The 15,509-nt window shown below is 44.4% G+C and overlaps 1 protein-coding gene across 1 annotated transcript in view; it reads right to left on the bottom strand.

Annotated features, from left to right (window-relative positions):
* ABCA1 (ATP binding cassette subfamily A member 1) overlaps positions 1–15,509 on the bottom strand; it is a 121,086-nt gene that overhangs the window by 85,637 nt on the left and 19,940 nt on the right. Inside the window, exons 3-5 of the mRNA XM_080940239.1 lie at positions 9,570–9,663; positions 6,075–6,216; positions 4,924–5,042 (exon numbers count right to left, since the gene is read on the bottom strand). Of these exons, the coding sequence (XP_080796365.1) occupies positions 4,924–5,042; positions 6,075–6,216; positions 9,570–9,663 (355 nt within the window). The remainder of the gene's footprint in view (positions 1–4,923; positions 5,043–6,074; positions 6,217–9,569; positions 9,664–15,509) is intronic.

Raw genomic sequence — 15,509 nt, 5'->3', positions numbered from 1 at the left:
AGTGGATCCCTGAGCAGACCAGCTTAGCAGGAGGCAGCCAAGAGCAGGCTCACTGCGCATCACTAAGCAGAGCATCATAAGTAGCTCAAAGGAACAAGCGGTGTCCTCTGACTGTGGGTGACAAGCCACTAGGAGGCTCCTCCTCTCCCCATCCCTGGGGAAAAGGCCAGAGTCACCAAGACCTGAAGCAGATGTGCTAAGCAAAAGAACAGGGACAGAGAGGAGGCTACAGGGAGCTGGCCCTCCCTAGTGGGCAGGGGCATTCTCCCCATCTGTAGTGCCTGGAATTCATGCAGTGCCTGCTGTCTTTGAGAACATTAAAAAAAAAAAAGAAGAACCAAACCTTTTCAGATTTAAAAATATGTATCTGTGAGTAAACGCATCGCTAAGTCCCACTGGGGGTCCTCAAAGAGGCCATGAGGCCATGAGCTCCAATATCGACCTTTTGCAGGCCACGTGATACATCTGAACTCATTAGCATATCCAGTGAAACTGTGGGAGGTACATTTTGTGAAAGAGACTGAAGACTGACTTAGTGTGAGTTTGGAGCCTCTGGGGCCTGGTTTACACAGCGACGCGGTTCTGCTGCCGCCAGAACACTTTCACTCGACTTGGCGCTATCGCGGGAGGAGAAAGGACAAGCATTAGACTTGCTTACACTGAGTTCTCTGAAGATGCTCTGGGTTAGCACGCACTGCTACCACACTGCTGCCAGGAGCACAACCATCATGCCCTGAATAGGCTGCGGCCCGGTGGGTAGCACAAACCACCACCGTGTCCCCATCCAAGGATCTAGCCAGACTCTAAGATGAAGTATCAACATGTCATTTAACCAGATCTCAAAAGTTAGACAATGAAACTTAAGGCCCAGAAAAAGCAAGCAAACTGTCAAAAGCCAGACACCCACAAGCACGGGGGAGGGGGACTGATGTAGTACAGACTTACTGTGTGTCACCCATGTGCTCATGAACCTCAATTTGTTGCTAAATCAGTCTCTCCTACACCAGCTTGTGCCATCTACTCTCCAGAATTTCACCACAGCACATGAAACAACACTTCCCTTTACTTCATCTTTTCCTTCTCAATATCCATTTAAGCAATAAGGTCCATTTTGACGTGAGTCAGAATTAAAAGTTGTCATCTGTGTCCTGTCAGAAATCACCTCCTATGTCACACAAATCTCAAAGCACTGATCTTGAAAGTTTATATGTCATGGGGTCACAATCCAGACATGTCGCTTTTCCTGTGGGTTCGGAGGATTTAACCAATGCTTACATAGCCTTTGAGCTTCAAACATGGTATGAAAACTAACTTAGCCACCACTCAACCTTAGAGGAAAGAAATACAATAAAGTGACTCCAAAGTTTCAGTGACAAAATGAACTGGGTGAGGCACATATGTAAAGCTTTATCCTTGGTTGTCCCTTTAGGATGATTCGGTGATAAACAGAGGAGTTATCCATGACTTAGTCTCTGATGCTGGGCTATTACTGAAACAGTACAAGTTGGCTCTTTCTAGAAACTTGAATCAGGAAGCCAGGGTTAGTTGGCAGTGCTTCATTCCTCGGAGGTCACTCCCATGACCCTGTAAACTGAAAGTGGACATGATTCCACTTTGAGTATCTGATTCCCTCTAGAAGAACCCCCTCCCCCAGTCTCAACATCTGGGAGAGCATGGCTGGCACATGGCTGAATACCTCTAGCAGCCAGTGCATGAATCCACACACAGTTTCTGATCAAAGCAGTGGTGTAGCCTAGGAAGCCTAGAGACAAGACAAGAAGGTTTGAGTAGATGCCTTGTGTCTTCGAAGTTCCCGTGACAGTCCAATGGCATTAGCAGCGGTAATAAACAAGAGGAATTCTCCAAATGGATCTCAAAACAGGACCCAGTGGTTCCAGCCATGACCACATAGGCAAGTGGCTCTAAGAGCCTAAGAACTATTACACAAAGGAGTGAGTAGCCAATACCAGTCTTAAACTTTGTTCTCATAGTGATCAATATCAGGAATAGCAAGAGAGTCACTGAACCCCAGGATGACAGGAAGCAACATGTAGCAACTGTAGAATCATAGTAGAATCGGAATCTGAAGTGTCCGGAGGAGGATAAGGTGGTAGAGGAAAGTTAATGATGTAAATTAGAAGACATAGATAAATTCTGCTCTGCCCAAAAAGCCAGCAGTACAGTTAGGGAAAGAAGAAGTTGCTCACAGTTCTGTGTGTTCATGAGATCTGCAGTTTGACTTGTTATACATGAACTATGAGTCAACAGGATGACAAGAACGTCCAAAGCCTCACGCAATCTCAGATGCATGGACAGAAACGCAGCACTCACACAGGCAAAAGTTCCTTTCTCCTCTCTGCTGGAATACTTTCGTAATTTTGGGTAAACTTCTGGAATGACATAAACACCCCGAGAACTAGAAGTTGGGAGGGAAAGCATTGAGTAAGAGGAGCAGAGAAATAAAAGACTCCAAAAACAGACCCAAACTTAGTTCTTGGATTTTTGATGAACATGGAATTAGATTAATTCTCTAGAAGGTGGGGGCAAATATTACCTAAAAGTTTGGGCTATCAACACCCAACAATGAGCTACCTCATGAGAGGATGGTTTCAGGGATCAACAATGACACCCCCAGCCTCCAGTCAGACTTACAGGGTGGTGCTCCAAATCAGCAAAAGTTTACTACTTCCTAGAGAAGGAAGTAGCATTTTTTTCATGCTTCCTCTGCAACTTGGCCTGGCCCTCTGTTACAGGACAAACAAAGAAAACTGCTAGAAAGTCAAGGACCATCTGGGCCTGGAAATATAGTTCAGTGGTGAAGTACTTGTCTAGCCAGGACAGAAAAGCAAACAGGGGAAAGAAGGCACTGAAAACGGGAAGTGAGCGCCCCTCAGCAGAGCTGGGCATACCCGGCCATTTCTCTCCTCTATCTTCATGACTCCAGTTGCTCTGAAGAAAGCATCCTGCTCTCTAGGGCAGCCTCCACTAAGAACTGGAAATTCTGTCGGGTCATGTAGTCAGCCCCACAAATTAAGAGGCAGAAGAACAAGGTGGGATGGTCAGAAATGAAACAAAAGCACTGGCTTCTGTTAATAAAGCACCTACTATGTGCCAGACCTATGTCAGACTTTGCGCCTTAAAAATTATCATATTAATGATGCAATAATATCTCATTATACTATATGTAATAATAAAATATTATTATAATTAATTCAGGAAATTAGGCCTCAGAAACATTGAATGTTTTGTCTGAAATGTTCAGACTTGAAAATAATCATATCTGGGCTATGGACAACCCTAGGTGCTCTTAGAGAGGGCTCAGGTTGGTTGTATTTCCAACACCTACATGGTAGCTCCCCACTACCTGGAACTCAGCTCCAGGGGTTCTGATGCCCATTTCTGGCCTCATGCATACCAAACCTCACATAGTATATACACACATGTGCAGGCAAAATATTCTTACGTATAAAACAAAACAGATAAATAAAATCTTTTAGAAAAAAGTCATGGCTCAGGTGTCAAATACTGTTTCAACCCTGAACTGGTCCCCTTACTGTACCCACTTCCAATAATTAGAGATAAGCCCTATGGGACTGGGTAACTTATGCACAAAGTGACATGGTAATGCGGACCAGCACTTCTTGTCTGCACTACCCTGTCTCCTGGTGGTAGAAGAAATAAAAAACTCAGTTCCACTGCATAACAACCTAACAGAGGCCCTCCATGACAGAAAAGCCTGGCCTTGACCATAGACCTCCAGGGGAAGGATGCAGCCTACATGATGTGGCTGCACAGCCAGGAACAGCCCAGCCTCGAGCTCCTCACAGGTGACTCGGACCAGAGCACGCCCACACCTCCGTACTGAAGCCACACCTCATGTCAAGGAGGAATGGAGCCCACCACTGTATGCCTCTTACTAAGAACTCTGGGGGTGGAGGGCTTGTTCGAGTTAGTGTAATGCCCTTGAGGCCAGAAGAGGCCACCGGGCATTTCTCAGTTGTCCAGCCCCTGAGATGCCTCTTCTCCCACCCAAGCAAGGCAAACTCTCCCCAGCCCACGTAAACAGTAGCGCTTTAAACCATTGTTCCTCTCACAAGCTGGGAGAGAGGCCTTTCAGCAAAGGCCGGACCAGGCCAGTCCCTTAATAAAATGTCCGACTGGGTAGGAAGACGCTCCTGGAGCAGCGGCCACTGTTGGCCCATCACTGAGTGCTTCATCACTGGCATACTTTCAAACAGCAGCACTTTCTGAAGGCTTGCTGGTCGCTTCTCAAGCATCACTGTGCACAAAGGTCTTGCCAGTGAACATCAAACATGGCCCCTCCCCTTGCTGGCAGGCTACTGCCTAGGGGACTGCCACCATCTCTGCAGCCGAGGTCTTGGTCAGCAAACTGTATGTTCCCCGGTGGCATGCCAGGAGCTAACTGCCTAGCTACTTAGAAAATCTGAGGTAAATATTTCACCATTTCAAGTTCAGAAGTCAAATGCCTGCCGGGGTTATCCAAATGGCTGGTTCCGAGGAAGAAGAAAGGGTTTCCTTTTAGAAACAGGTGTCTGCCTAACTTTTATCTACCCATAACAAGTTTGTACTCTAACCACTCTCATATGCATAAAAATAGCTCATCTATAAATCTGTCTATTTAGAGAAATCCTATGGGTGGCTCAAAAATGCCCTTGGTCACAATTTGTGCTCCAGCTGGCCTTAATGGCCAGCCTGTGCCATTCTGGCTGGGGCCTACATCCCCAGCCACTGTCTGGGGCAACCATCTTCTCTAGCTAGGCTTCTATGCTTCCTTCAGAGAAGGCCAACCATTTAGCCACTGAGGAGGAAACACACTCAGGTACAAGCTAGAGAGCAAGCCCTCGGCCGCACAGGCAGGAAGATGTCCACTTCTGGACACATGGGTGGCAGGGTTTTGCTTACTTGAGTTGGAATGCTTGATCTGCCGTAATGTTTTCAGGACCTTGTGCATGTCCTTAATGCTGGTGTCTCTCTGGCTGTAGAGAAGAAGTCTCTGAGCATCTGAGAACAGGCGAGACACACTGTAAAGGGAACAAGAAGTAAATAAGGCCTGGGTTAGTCCAGCTGTTTCTCCCTAGCCTGGCCTCCCCTACACCCTAGCCATCCCTGCATCCCCCTGGGTGAGCTCTCACATGGATACACCAATGCATGCAAGTGAGCACTAGTGTACACACACACATACACACACACACACACACACACACACACACACACACACACACGTGATACTGGTCATAATAAGCCCAAAGCCTATAATCCCAAGACATGCTTAATGATTCATTTTCATTCATTAAAAACATGAACTAGAAACATATGTAAAAAGAATTAATATACAATAATGGATTTGCCCTTGATGATATGCATCTGTATACTAACAGTCTGATACGTTTTAATATTTTTGTTATGCCTAAAAGTGCAAACACAAACTTCAAAACCTATACATGAATGTGGCCCTCCCTGCCCCAACCATGGCACCATCTCCAGCCAGCAGCATATCTTACAGTCCCTGGTTCACGCTAACTCTGTGACTCTACACATCTGGGGGATCTTCAGCATCTCATGTGGAAGACGCACATCCCAGCGCTTGAGCCAGGAGCATAGACACTAAGAAACGACCATCATGCTCTCGGGCAGCTCCCACTCAGAGACAAAAAGATCTGTCAACAGCAGTGACACTGCAGTCACTCCAGGGGTCAGAGCACTGACCAGAGAACAGAGGACAGGACACTCCTGCCCTGGGCTCCGAGCTGCTAGAGAACCCACACCTTTCCTAAGCAGTGACCCTGGCTCCTAGAAGTGGCCACTGCAGACGGACAATAGACGGTCTGCGTGAGGAGGTAAGATGGAGCTTGCCGAGTCTCCCAGAGACCTTGACTCTAAGTAGACAGCTTTTGACCACATAATCATAGTGACTCTTAAATCCCACAGTCTTAAATTCTGGTGGTAATCCCCCCTTTATTCATTCTGCAGACTTCTCATGCAAACCTCTCCAAGAAAGAAAGGATAAGTATTAACTGGCAAGTTTGGGAAAGAAAACCTGATCTGGCACTTACATGGACTTGTTAAAGTTTCCAACAACACCGGGAGCCTCGCCTGGAGTTGGGTAACGGAAGCAAGGGTTATTGGCATTACAGATAATCCCCTGTACCCAGGGAAGGGTTCCTGCAGAAGGCATGGCTTTATTTGGAAAGTGACCTGTTGAAATCAAGAAGAAAACATGGAGAAAACATTAGACCTTTGAAATCATTTTAACACAGTCCTCTCATATCTGTGTGTCTCCTTCACCATGTCCTAGATTTATTAATGTTATTTATGAGTGTTTTGACTGATGCATGTATGACTGGTATCCATTACAGCTGTGAGCCACTCTGGATGCTGGGAACTGAACTCAGGTCTGCTGAAAGAGCATGCAGCCAGTGCTCTTAACTGCTGAGACATCACTCCAACCCCTCGCCATGTCCTAGAAGACCTGCTTCCTCTGAGACAAAAATCTGACATCAATAAAGAGGACAATCGTACTATTTGCCATCATCTGAAGGTTGGGATTCATGATACCACCTTGAGAGTGTAATAAACAGGTATATCAGACCATAGACACCAAGTACTTGGCAAGCAACATGTGCTTGGTCCCCATTTGCTCAATCCCTACCATGAACCTCATCTCTAATAGACACAGAAGGACCTGGGCAATGACCTCACACTGCAGCTGATGAAGAACTCAGAGATGCACATGGCTAGGGGTAAAATCTTCATCTCCACGATCCCAGCCCAAGCCTCTCTCTTCCAGCTGTAGCCTTCCCCGTCACCTCACTCTCCTCAGACTCCTCTTGGTCCTGCCTTCATCTGGCAAACGTTTTATCAGTTTCACTTCCTCCAACAGCCCAAAGGTTTACCAACAGAACCTCAAAAGCATGCTCACTTGAGATCAAAGTCAACTGCCGAACCATCTCGGTTTTCCTGCTCCTCTCTCATTCATAAGATGAGCCCCCCCCCCCCGCCCCCACCAAGCCACTTGTCACCCTCTTCCCTACAGTTAGTGGTTTCTTACAAACAATATTGGCATGTCTGGGTGAGGTCAGAGCCTTCATAAGCACGGTAGGTTTGTAGGAAGGATCTACAAATATTGCTTATGGGAATCAAGATAAATGTTGCACTGAGTTAGGGGTTGTTATTCCAAGGGCCTGTTCAGGTTGAGGCAAAAAGGTCTTGGCTGTGGCTTTGTTATCTGAAGATCTGGCAAGCATTAGGAACCATGGCTCCCGGGTAATGACTTATCAGTCACAGATTTTGGAGTCAAACCGATAGAGATTTACACCTCTGTCCCTGCCATGTGTGAAGCGCAGCCCAGCCAATCTCTTGTTTTCTCAGCTATAAAAACGCTAATCACAGTGCAAGTGGTGTTACATGGACTTATCATAAAGCACCCTGGGGTTCTATTTATATTCTTATGACACGAAGTTTCGCTCTGTAACCCAGGCTGGCTGAGAAGGTGGAAGGAACACTTTTACAGAGGGCCCAGCACAAGGTAAACGCTCATGAGTCATCCAATGAGAACTTCTGAGGCATCATGTGGTGCCATTGCGTAGTTCACTGTTGTATGGTGTGCCACCGTGTAGTGCAGCATTGTGTAGTGCACCATTGTATAGGTCGAGATTGTGTAGTGCACCACTGTGTAGTGTGCTCCCAGTGCTATTGTGCATAGGGAACAAAATGTTCTTTCCATCTCCCAACCCGAACACAGTTTCTTTTCAAGTTCAGTTTCTTCTTGTTCTCTAGAGACTCCCCCAAAGTAAACCAAAGACTGAGATGCACCGCACTTTATATATCAGTACTGGGAACCTTTCAGTCTTTGAAAACTTCTATCCCTATTCCAACCAGAGGCAACGAGGGAGGGTGTGACAAGATCTGGTCCCCACAGGCAGTGTCTGTAGGGACTCTGGCCTGCTGAATGTTTACTCAGCTAATCTCTTTATCTCCCTGTTAACAGTTCAAGGAAAACCAAACAGGCCCCTTGCCTAATGAGCTGCCGATCCTCATCAGTGGAGATTTATATAACCCAGCCAAGTACTCCAAGGGCCACAGGATTCTCCTCTTTCAAACTGCAGAGATACTAGCCCTAAGGACAGAAGAGTGTGGGTCAAAGGCAGAGATGGTGACTACATTTCAACCTTTCCTTCCACTGGGCAAGCAAAGACCCTTCCTTGTATGATGCACTCTGTCCTATGGACAAAGAGAAACAGTATGACAGACAGACGGTTAGACACTCGCTGTCCTGGGTACAGTCAAATAATGTAATGGACATCAAAGAGCCAGGGGACTCATGAAGGCCTTGGGGACTCTGACCTGAACCAAGATTTACAGAGAAGAATTTCACACTAGTCCTTTGCTCCCAGAGTAGAGGCACAGATAAGCAAGCTTGACCTCAGCTTTCTGCTCTGCTGTCCTTACTGATGAAATCAGAAAGTCATGGCCGATGGAATGTAGCTGAGGCATTTGGGTGTAACCTGAATGTATAGGATTGTCTATTAGCAAACTAGTGCCTGACAATACACGCTTTGTAAGCGTTTGGTCCAAGCTAAAACTCCTACACAAACGCTAATTCTTTGGGCCTTTCTGTAGCCAGAATGACCATTTTACAGTCTGGCTGTGCTTCATGCAAAAACAGTGAAAATTAGGTTCCCTCTGATAGAGAAGCTAAAATCACTTGCTCATCCATGAGCAGGTAGAGAATGCAGAAGCCATATAACTGTCTACTTCTAGTCACTACTGTAAGTCAGTGCTCACTGTTCAGGCTGCCTTCAAAATGCTTGAGAGCCAGGTGACCTAAACTTTAATTCACCTCTACTACATATGTAAGTTTGGGCAAGCCATTATAGGTGGATGAGCCCCAATTTAGCTACCAAGAAATTAAAACAAATGATAATAAAGTCCACGAGACAAGATTGTTGAGAACAAAATGAAATGTTGTGTTGGTCAAACTGAGATGTTCTACACAAACACCACCTATGCTCTAAGAGCTGAGAAGGTGGTTCCATGGTTAAACCCACAAAGTGCTCTTTGGGGTTCCCAGAACTCACATCAGATGGCTCACAACTGCCCGAAATTCCAGAACTCTGACTCTCCTCTGACCTTCTCGGGCACTGAATCATGTGCACATACCCTGACACAAATATATATGAATACTTTCTTTAGAAAGTATGTGCTCCAATACATGGTCCATGATTTTCCACCATGGGACTAAAAGACAATGCAAACACAATGACCACAAGAGGGAACCAACACTGGCTTTGAAACATTAACATAGGGTGACTCTGAGGCTATTTTGCTATCATGATTAAAAAATATGTAAGATAATTATCAGTACTGTCATTATAATTAAACTTGAGCTCATGCCCTAACCAAAAAACAAAACAAAACAAACAAAAAAGTAAAGGCCAGATTTTCTGTTCCAAGCCATTTGCGGTGTTTTCCAGAAGACAGCATCTTTGAAAAGGTTCCGTTGAGATGACATTCACTCTGAGTCGCAGGTGTGGTCCACAGATACTCACACTCATGTTGTTCATAGGGCGGGTAGCTCAGGCGGACAGAGATCAGGATCAGGAAGATGAAGAGAGGCCAGGCCACCTCCAGTAACAGCTGACACTGCAGGGAAAATAAGACACAATAGCATGAATTTTAAAAGAGAACATGGTAGCCGACTGCTACTGGACGCTGAGAAAGCCACGGAGAAATTCAGCAGTTGACTGACTCTGGAGCTTCTGACTTCTTCACTCTTGAAGCGTTAATAGCATTGAATTGTGTGTGACATCTCCAACGCCCCATTCCGCACTTGTGTCTTCCTTAAGGCGGGAGAAATGATTTCTGCCTCTTTCTTCAGGCTCCCTTCTATCCAGGCTCCAAGACTCAACCATGATACTTTCTGCCTGAGCCAGGAAGCCCTTCTCCTGTGCCCACACCCCCTCAAACCCGATGAGTTCCCCTATCCCATTTCCCCAAACCCTAGAGATAATCTGCTCAATCACTGGCTTCCACACAGCACTCTTAACATCTGCCTCAAAGGGCACACATTCCACTGTAGAATACTGGCTTACAAACTATGCTTTGTCATAATCTCTTGATATTCCCTTCTCTGAAGAGATAGGAAGATAAACCCTCTCTGGATAACTGGTACCTTGGAGTGTCAGGGGCATTTGGGTTTTTTGTTTTGTTTGTTTGTTTTTAGCCTTGTTTGGTTTTCCTAGTTTAAATAAGTAACTTGGAATTTTCTAAGAACTTTCGGTACAGCTTCACATCAAGCTCATTTTTGGATCTTCAGGAAGGAACTGAAACAAGATGGAAGCTGGAAATGTTTCAGAACAAAAACCTGAAGTTTCTATGTTACGCTTCCTTATGTGCTTTTAACTTTTCCATAACAAACCCCCGCTAGCACAAACTATAAGGAGCAGGTTATGCAAAGAGCACATGAAGATAGAAAATGGTGAGGCCTGTGGAAGAAAAGACGAATCTCACTAAAGTCTGTAAATAACCCCAAAGACACAGCAAAAACCTCTGTTTGCAAACCTTCAGCCATTTCCCTTTTCCTCCATAATGAATGGATTTACTACTCCTTGAGGAGTGGGTGGTGGAAAAGGATTGGAATTCATGACACCGTACAGCTTGTTGTCCAATACACCCCTGTAAACTGAGCATGGGTGAGGGCAGGGATGACTTTCCTCCGGAGAACACAGCCTGGAGTCCCTCAACACTGAGAGTAACCCGGCCAGAACCTTTCCTCCGAGATCCAGGTATGCTGTGCCTTTCTCAGCACGAGGTACAAGAGCTGTGTTTACAAACGAGCTTCTCCCCTGTTACTATGATCTCAGTAAGTTTGCAACATGGTAAGAGCTTAAACATGCTAAGCATCGATTGGGTAAGAAAGTGAACTGAAGTTTTCAAAATAAGAAAGATGGAGAGAAAAATCAGCTGATCCCTCTGGGGAAGAAGTTTGGCAGTATGCATTCAAAAGCCACGTTTATCCCTCTGCCCAAGTATAATCTTCCTGGGAATTCACCCGAAGGAGCAAAGTTTAAAAAACAAACAAACAAACAAAATCCCAAACCCCAAAATCTGTATGCATGATTTGAAATGCTATAATTGTAAAGTATTATAAACAAATAATCATACAGCAAAGGAGAAATGTTACATTAGCATATATCTAATGGGCAACAATGTATTACTTGGTCATTATAGCAGCATTTATGAAACACAGCTTTCACTAATCAAGATCATGGGACACAGAACCCATTACATTCTAAGCCTGCATCTTTATAAAACCACTCACACATATTACTAAGCAAATATAGAAATAAAGCTTTTTATAATAGCATGGCTGTGAATGAATTAAAGAATAACAAACCCTGAAAAATGTAAAATTAAACAGAGAATATACAAGAAGTCCTTTGTCCTGAAGCTCTGAAGCCACTCTTTCAACTAGCTGGAGCTACCAGTGGAGAGCCCAATATGTACTAGGCACATTCTACAGGGTTAGCATCCTTTAATCCTCAGAATATCATTGTGGGTGTGGCACTGTCATTCTTCCCATTGGACACTGAAAAGTCTGCTGCTTAAGGAAGAGCAAGTCACAGCAGTAGTCAGAAGCAGAGCCAAGACCAGCAGCCAGTTGTGCTTGATGCCAGAGGTCACATGAAACTCTATTTGACAATGACAGACATCTCCAGTAGGAAACAATAAAATCTCCCTATACAGCATGGACTAAAAATGTCTACAAGTTCCACAGACACAAGATGAATTAAACCCTGTAGATGGGTGATAGTTATTGCTAATACTGAACATCTACCATACACTTAGCTCTTGTCCCCAACAGCTCATGAAGGCTGCAATGATATTATTTTATAAGTGAATAATGCAGGTTCAGAAAAGTTATGAATCCAAATCTTTATGCCTAAATCTGTGAAGTACCCACCACAGTGCTACACTAGAGATGCATACCTTCTACCTCATCGCATATCCGACCAGTAAAGCAAACACTGAGTTCTGGGCACCTCTGCAGCCCCTCGCTTAGGACCTACAAAGTAGCACATGGCCAGATTATGTTCATCCACTGAAAAATGAATGGATTGCACCCACAGTTCTGGCAGCAAAGCAACAGAAGAAAATCTTATTTAGACATAATTTTCTGGAGGTAAAGGCAGAATTTGTAACCAGATCAGGGAAAGATATGAAGTAAACTGACAGTGACAATCATGATAGCCAACTCACACAACACACACACACACACACATTCACACATACACTCACACACACAAACTCTCACACACACACATCCACACACACTCACACACACAAACACATACCTGTCTTTTATGGTCACACATTCAAATTAGGCCTACTACTGTAATACTCACTTAACATACAAGAAAACTGGGGCTGATTAATAAATTGCTCAAGGATATTGGTATATGAAAGAACTTAAGATTCAAAGCCAACCTCACTTAGGGGCCTCTTTTCTTAGCCATTAAGCACATCAATTTCCCTTATCCCTTTTCCTCACTATGTAGTGCACATAGACTTCTGACCTTCCAAAGCTTCTACTGAGCTGAGCACTAATATGCATGAACAAATGAATGAATGAATGAATGAATGAATGAATGAATAAAGACTCTTCATACAACATCACCAAAATCACAGAGCTCATGAGAGATGCAATTTAGTTAAGTTTCTTGACCCTATGTCTCCAAAAGTATTTTGTCTCTAACCATCAAACCCACACCCAAGCTTGAACTTTCTATGTATTGTCACATTTCGTCTCTCCAGAAACTAAACTTGACATCTCCAGTAATGCTACTCCAGATCTACGAGTCAAAGTCAGGCTTCTTTTCATCTTTATCCTCACCATTTGTCCTAAGCACAAGGCATGAATAAAACAACTTAGAAACAAAGATGGTGTTTCTACTGAAAACTCTTGGAAATCCTTCAAGGCTACACCAACTCTTTATCACCCGCCACATAGTGACAACGGTAGGAAGTATTGTTTTCAAAAAGTGATTGTCATCAAAGTCACAGCTGCCCTAGGGATCCCCAGAGCACATGTGTATTCCCTTCTCCTAACTCTCCATCTCTAACCTGAGAACGGAACAAGCGCCCCTGCAGGAGGACTTCTCAGCAGGACAGTGTGGGCTCTGCAGGACAGCTGGTTGTTAGCAGTTCTACCACAGACTGTGGGTTTAGTAGCAACACCCTTGCTCTCTAGCTCTGGATCCTGGTAGCGCAGGCACACTCCAGAGTGAGACTCGCCAATGAAACGTCTCAGGATGGGGAAAGGGCCGTGCCCTCGGTTGAAAGCTGCAGAAGCAGAAGTTTGTTGCTTCTTGTAAACAATGTAGCGTATAACCAAGCGTAGCAACTCTGCTGTCTTCATGATCAGAGGCCATAAGCACCAAATCATTTTTGCATTTTCATTTAGAGCAGTGCCAAACCACACACACTACAGATGTTCACTGTCCATGTGAATATTCACATTTAACTTTTGTTCCTGGTTGCAGGAGCTAATACACTGCATCCCAGTCACTGTATGAGCACACTCAGCTACCTAGCCTAAGGATATGGCAGTGGTGATCTTACCTTCAAGATTTATCCTTACTAATTCAATTCAAGGTTGGGGTGGTTCAAGGGCTGTGTTTAAAGAACACAAAAAGGTCAATGGAATAAAATTTGGCCCTGGGAAAAGATCTTCTGAGTAACAGTAGTCAAAAAACAAAACATACAAAAACTAGTATATATTTCAAAAATGAAGTGATTGTTTCTTACATTGAGCTAGAGATGCTGGCGTTTGATGGAGCATAGACAAAGAATCAGTGAGGAAAGACACCAAGAACGAAGAGGGAAATACGCTTTGTGTCTGCAGCATGGTCACTAAGAAACACAGAACTAGCCAAACTGAATTGAAAATGTGGTAAATTAACCAGAGCCAACAGAAAGTCTTCTAATAGCAGTGTTGTACACATCTTTAATAATTAGCTAAGTTGATACAGTATGGGGCAAATAAAAAACATCAATGACAACAGGAAAACTCATTTAACAAGCAAACAAATAAAACCTTATATAATGGTTGAACATTTTCAAAAGCTAAGGGGGAAGTTGGACAGCCAGTTCCCCAGACATCACAGTGTTCACCAAAGGAAGACGTGTGTGCTCTAGTATCACCAGGTAACTAGGTCTGTGGTTACTACCCACTGTCAACTTGACTGGATTAAGAAATATGGAGGAGCTGTGTGGTGGCGGCCACACCTTTAAACCCTTGGGAGGCAGAGGCAGGTGAAACTCTAGGAGTTCAGAACACTATGTTGAAAGCCCACCAAAAAAGGGAAGAAGTTAATGAAGCATACCTGTGATTGTACCCGAGAGGATACTTCTGAAAGTCTTAACTGAGTAAGGAGGAGACCCACTCTAGACCATCACCCCATGGACTGGGGTTCCAAACTGAATTAAAAGGGGGAAAGACATCATTCATCCCTTGCAGCTCCCCGGTGCAGATGTTATGTCACCAGCTATCTCATGCACTCTACTTTCCTTGCTGTGACAGACTTCCCTTCAAACTGCAAGCCAAAATACACCACTCCTTCTGTAAGCCGCTTCTTGTCAGTGTTTGAGGAACTGCTCAGCAATGAGAAAAGGTGTACAGCAACTTGTCAAATCACCAAATGAAAGACTCCAGCAGATTTCTCTATATGGACAGGGTTTTATAAATGTCCCAAAAATAAGTGGGAAAGGAATTACTGTTTTACAAAGTGTACAGGCAAGGTGTGGCGTGAAAATACAGATGTAACTTGACCTAATGCTACAGACTTCATTGTATGTGCAAAACCAGAAGTGAAGTCTTAGAACCAGACTAAGGCAGAGGGAAGGATAATTTATAAGGGAATACTATCCCTTGGAACTCTGAAGCCTGATGCAAAACCACTCAGAACCCTCATAATGACTGTTAAAACTGGCCTATCTTTCGGAAGAACATCTGATCACACACTCCAAAGGCCGATCATTTTGGCCCAGGATTCCTACTCCCAAGTATCTGGACTAAAGAACCAACATAACAGTAAGGCATAGAACTCTCAGGAAGTTTTTATTTGAAACAGCAAACCTAGGTGCAAACCAAGTGCTGCCAGCGGGGTTTGAGCTTACAGACCTGCACCGTTGGCTTCAAATACAGCTCTTTGGGATGCCAATGGCATCATTCCATAATAGACTGACAGCCAGAAGATCCCGCGCCTCTTTTCCTAACTTACCAGTGATGTGTCCTTTATCTGTGAAACATTTCCACAGAATTACTGTGAAAATGAAGGCATGGTAGACATAAGAGTACCTTTGAAGCACTCAAATGCAGCCTCATATCAGAACTCGCCACTATAAAGATTACTGACAAATACGAGAACAGGCAAGCCAAGCAATGCTAAGGAGCACAGCACATCAGTTAGTGTGTGTATACAGAATGC

This window comes from Micromys minutus (assembly GCF_963924665.1).
Source record: "Micromys minutus genome assembly, chromosome: 28".
NCBI lineage: Eukaryota > Metazoa > Chordata > Mammalia > Rodentia > Muridae > Micromys > Micromys minutus.
The sequence above is the reverse complement of the archived record's forward strand: the minus strand, read 5'-3'. Positions and strand labels throughout refer to the sequence as shown.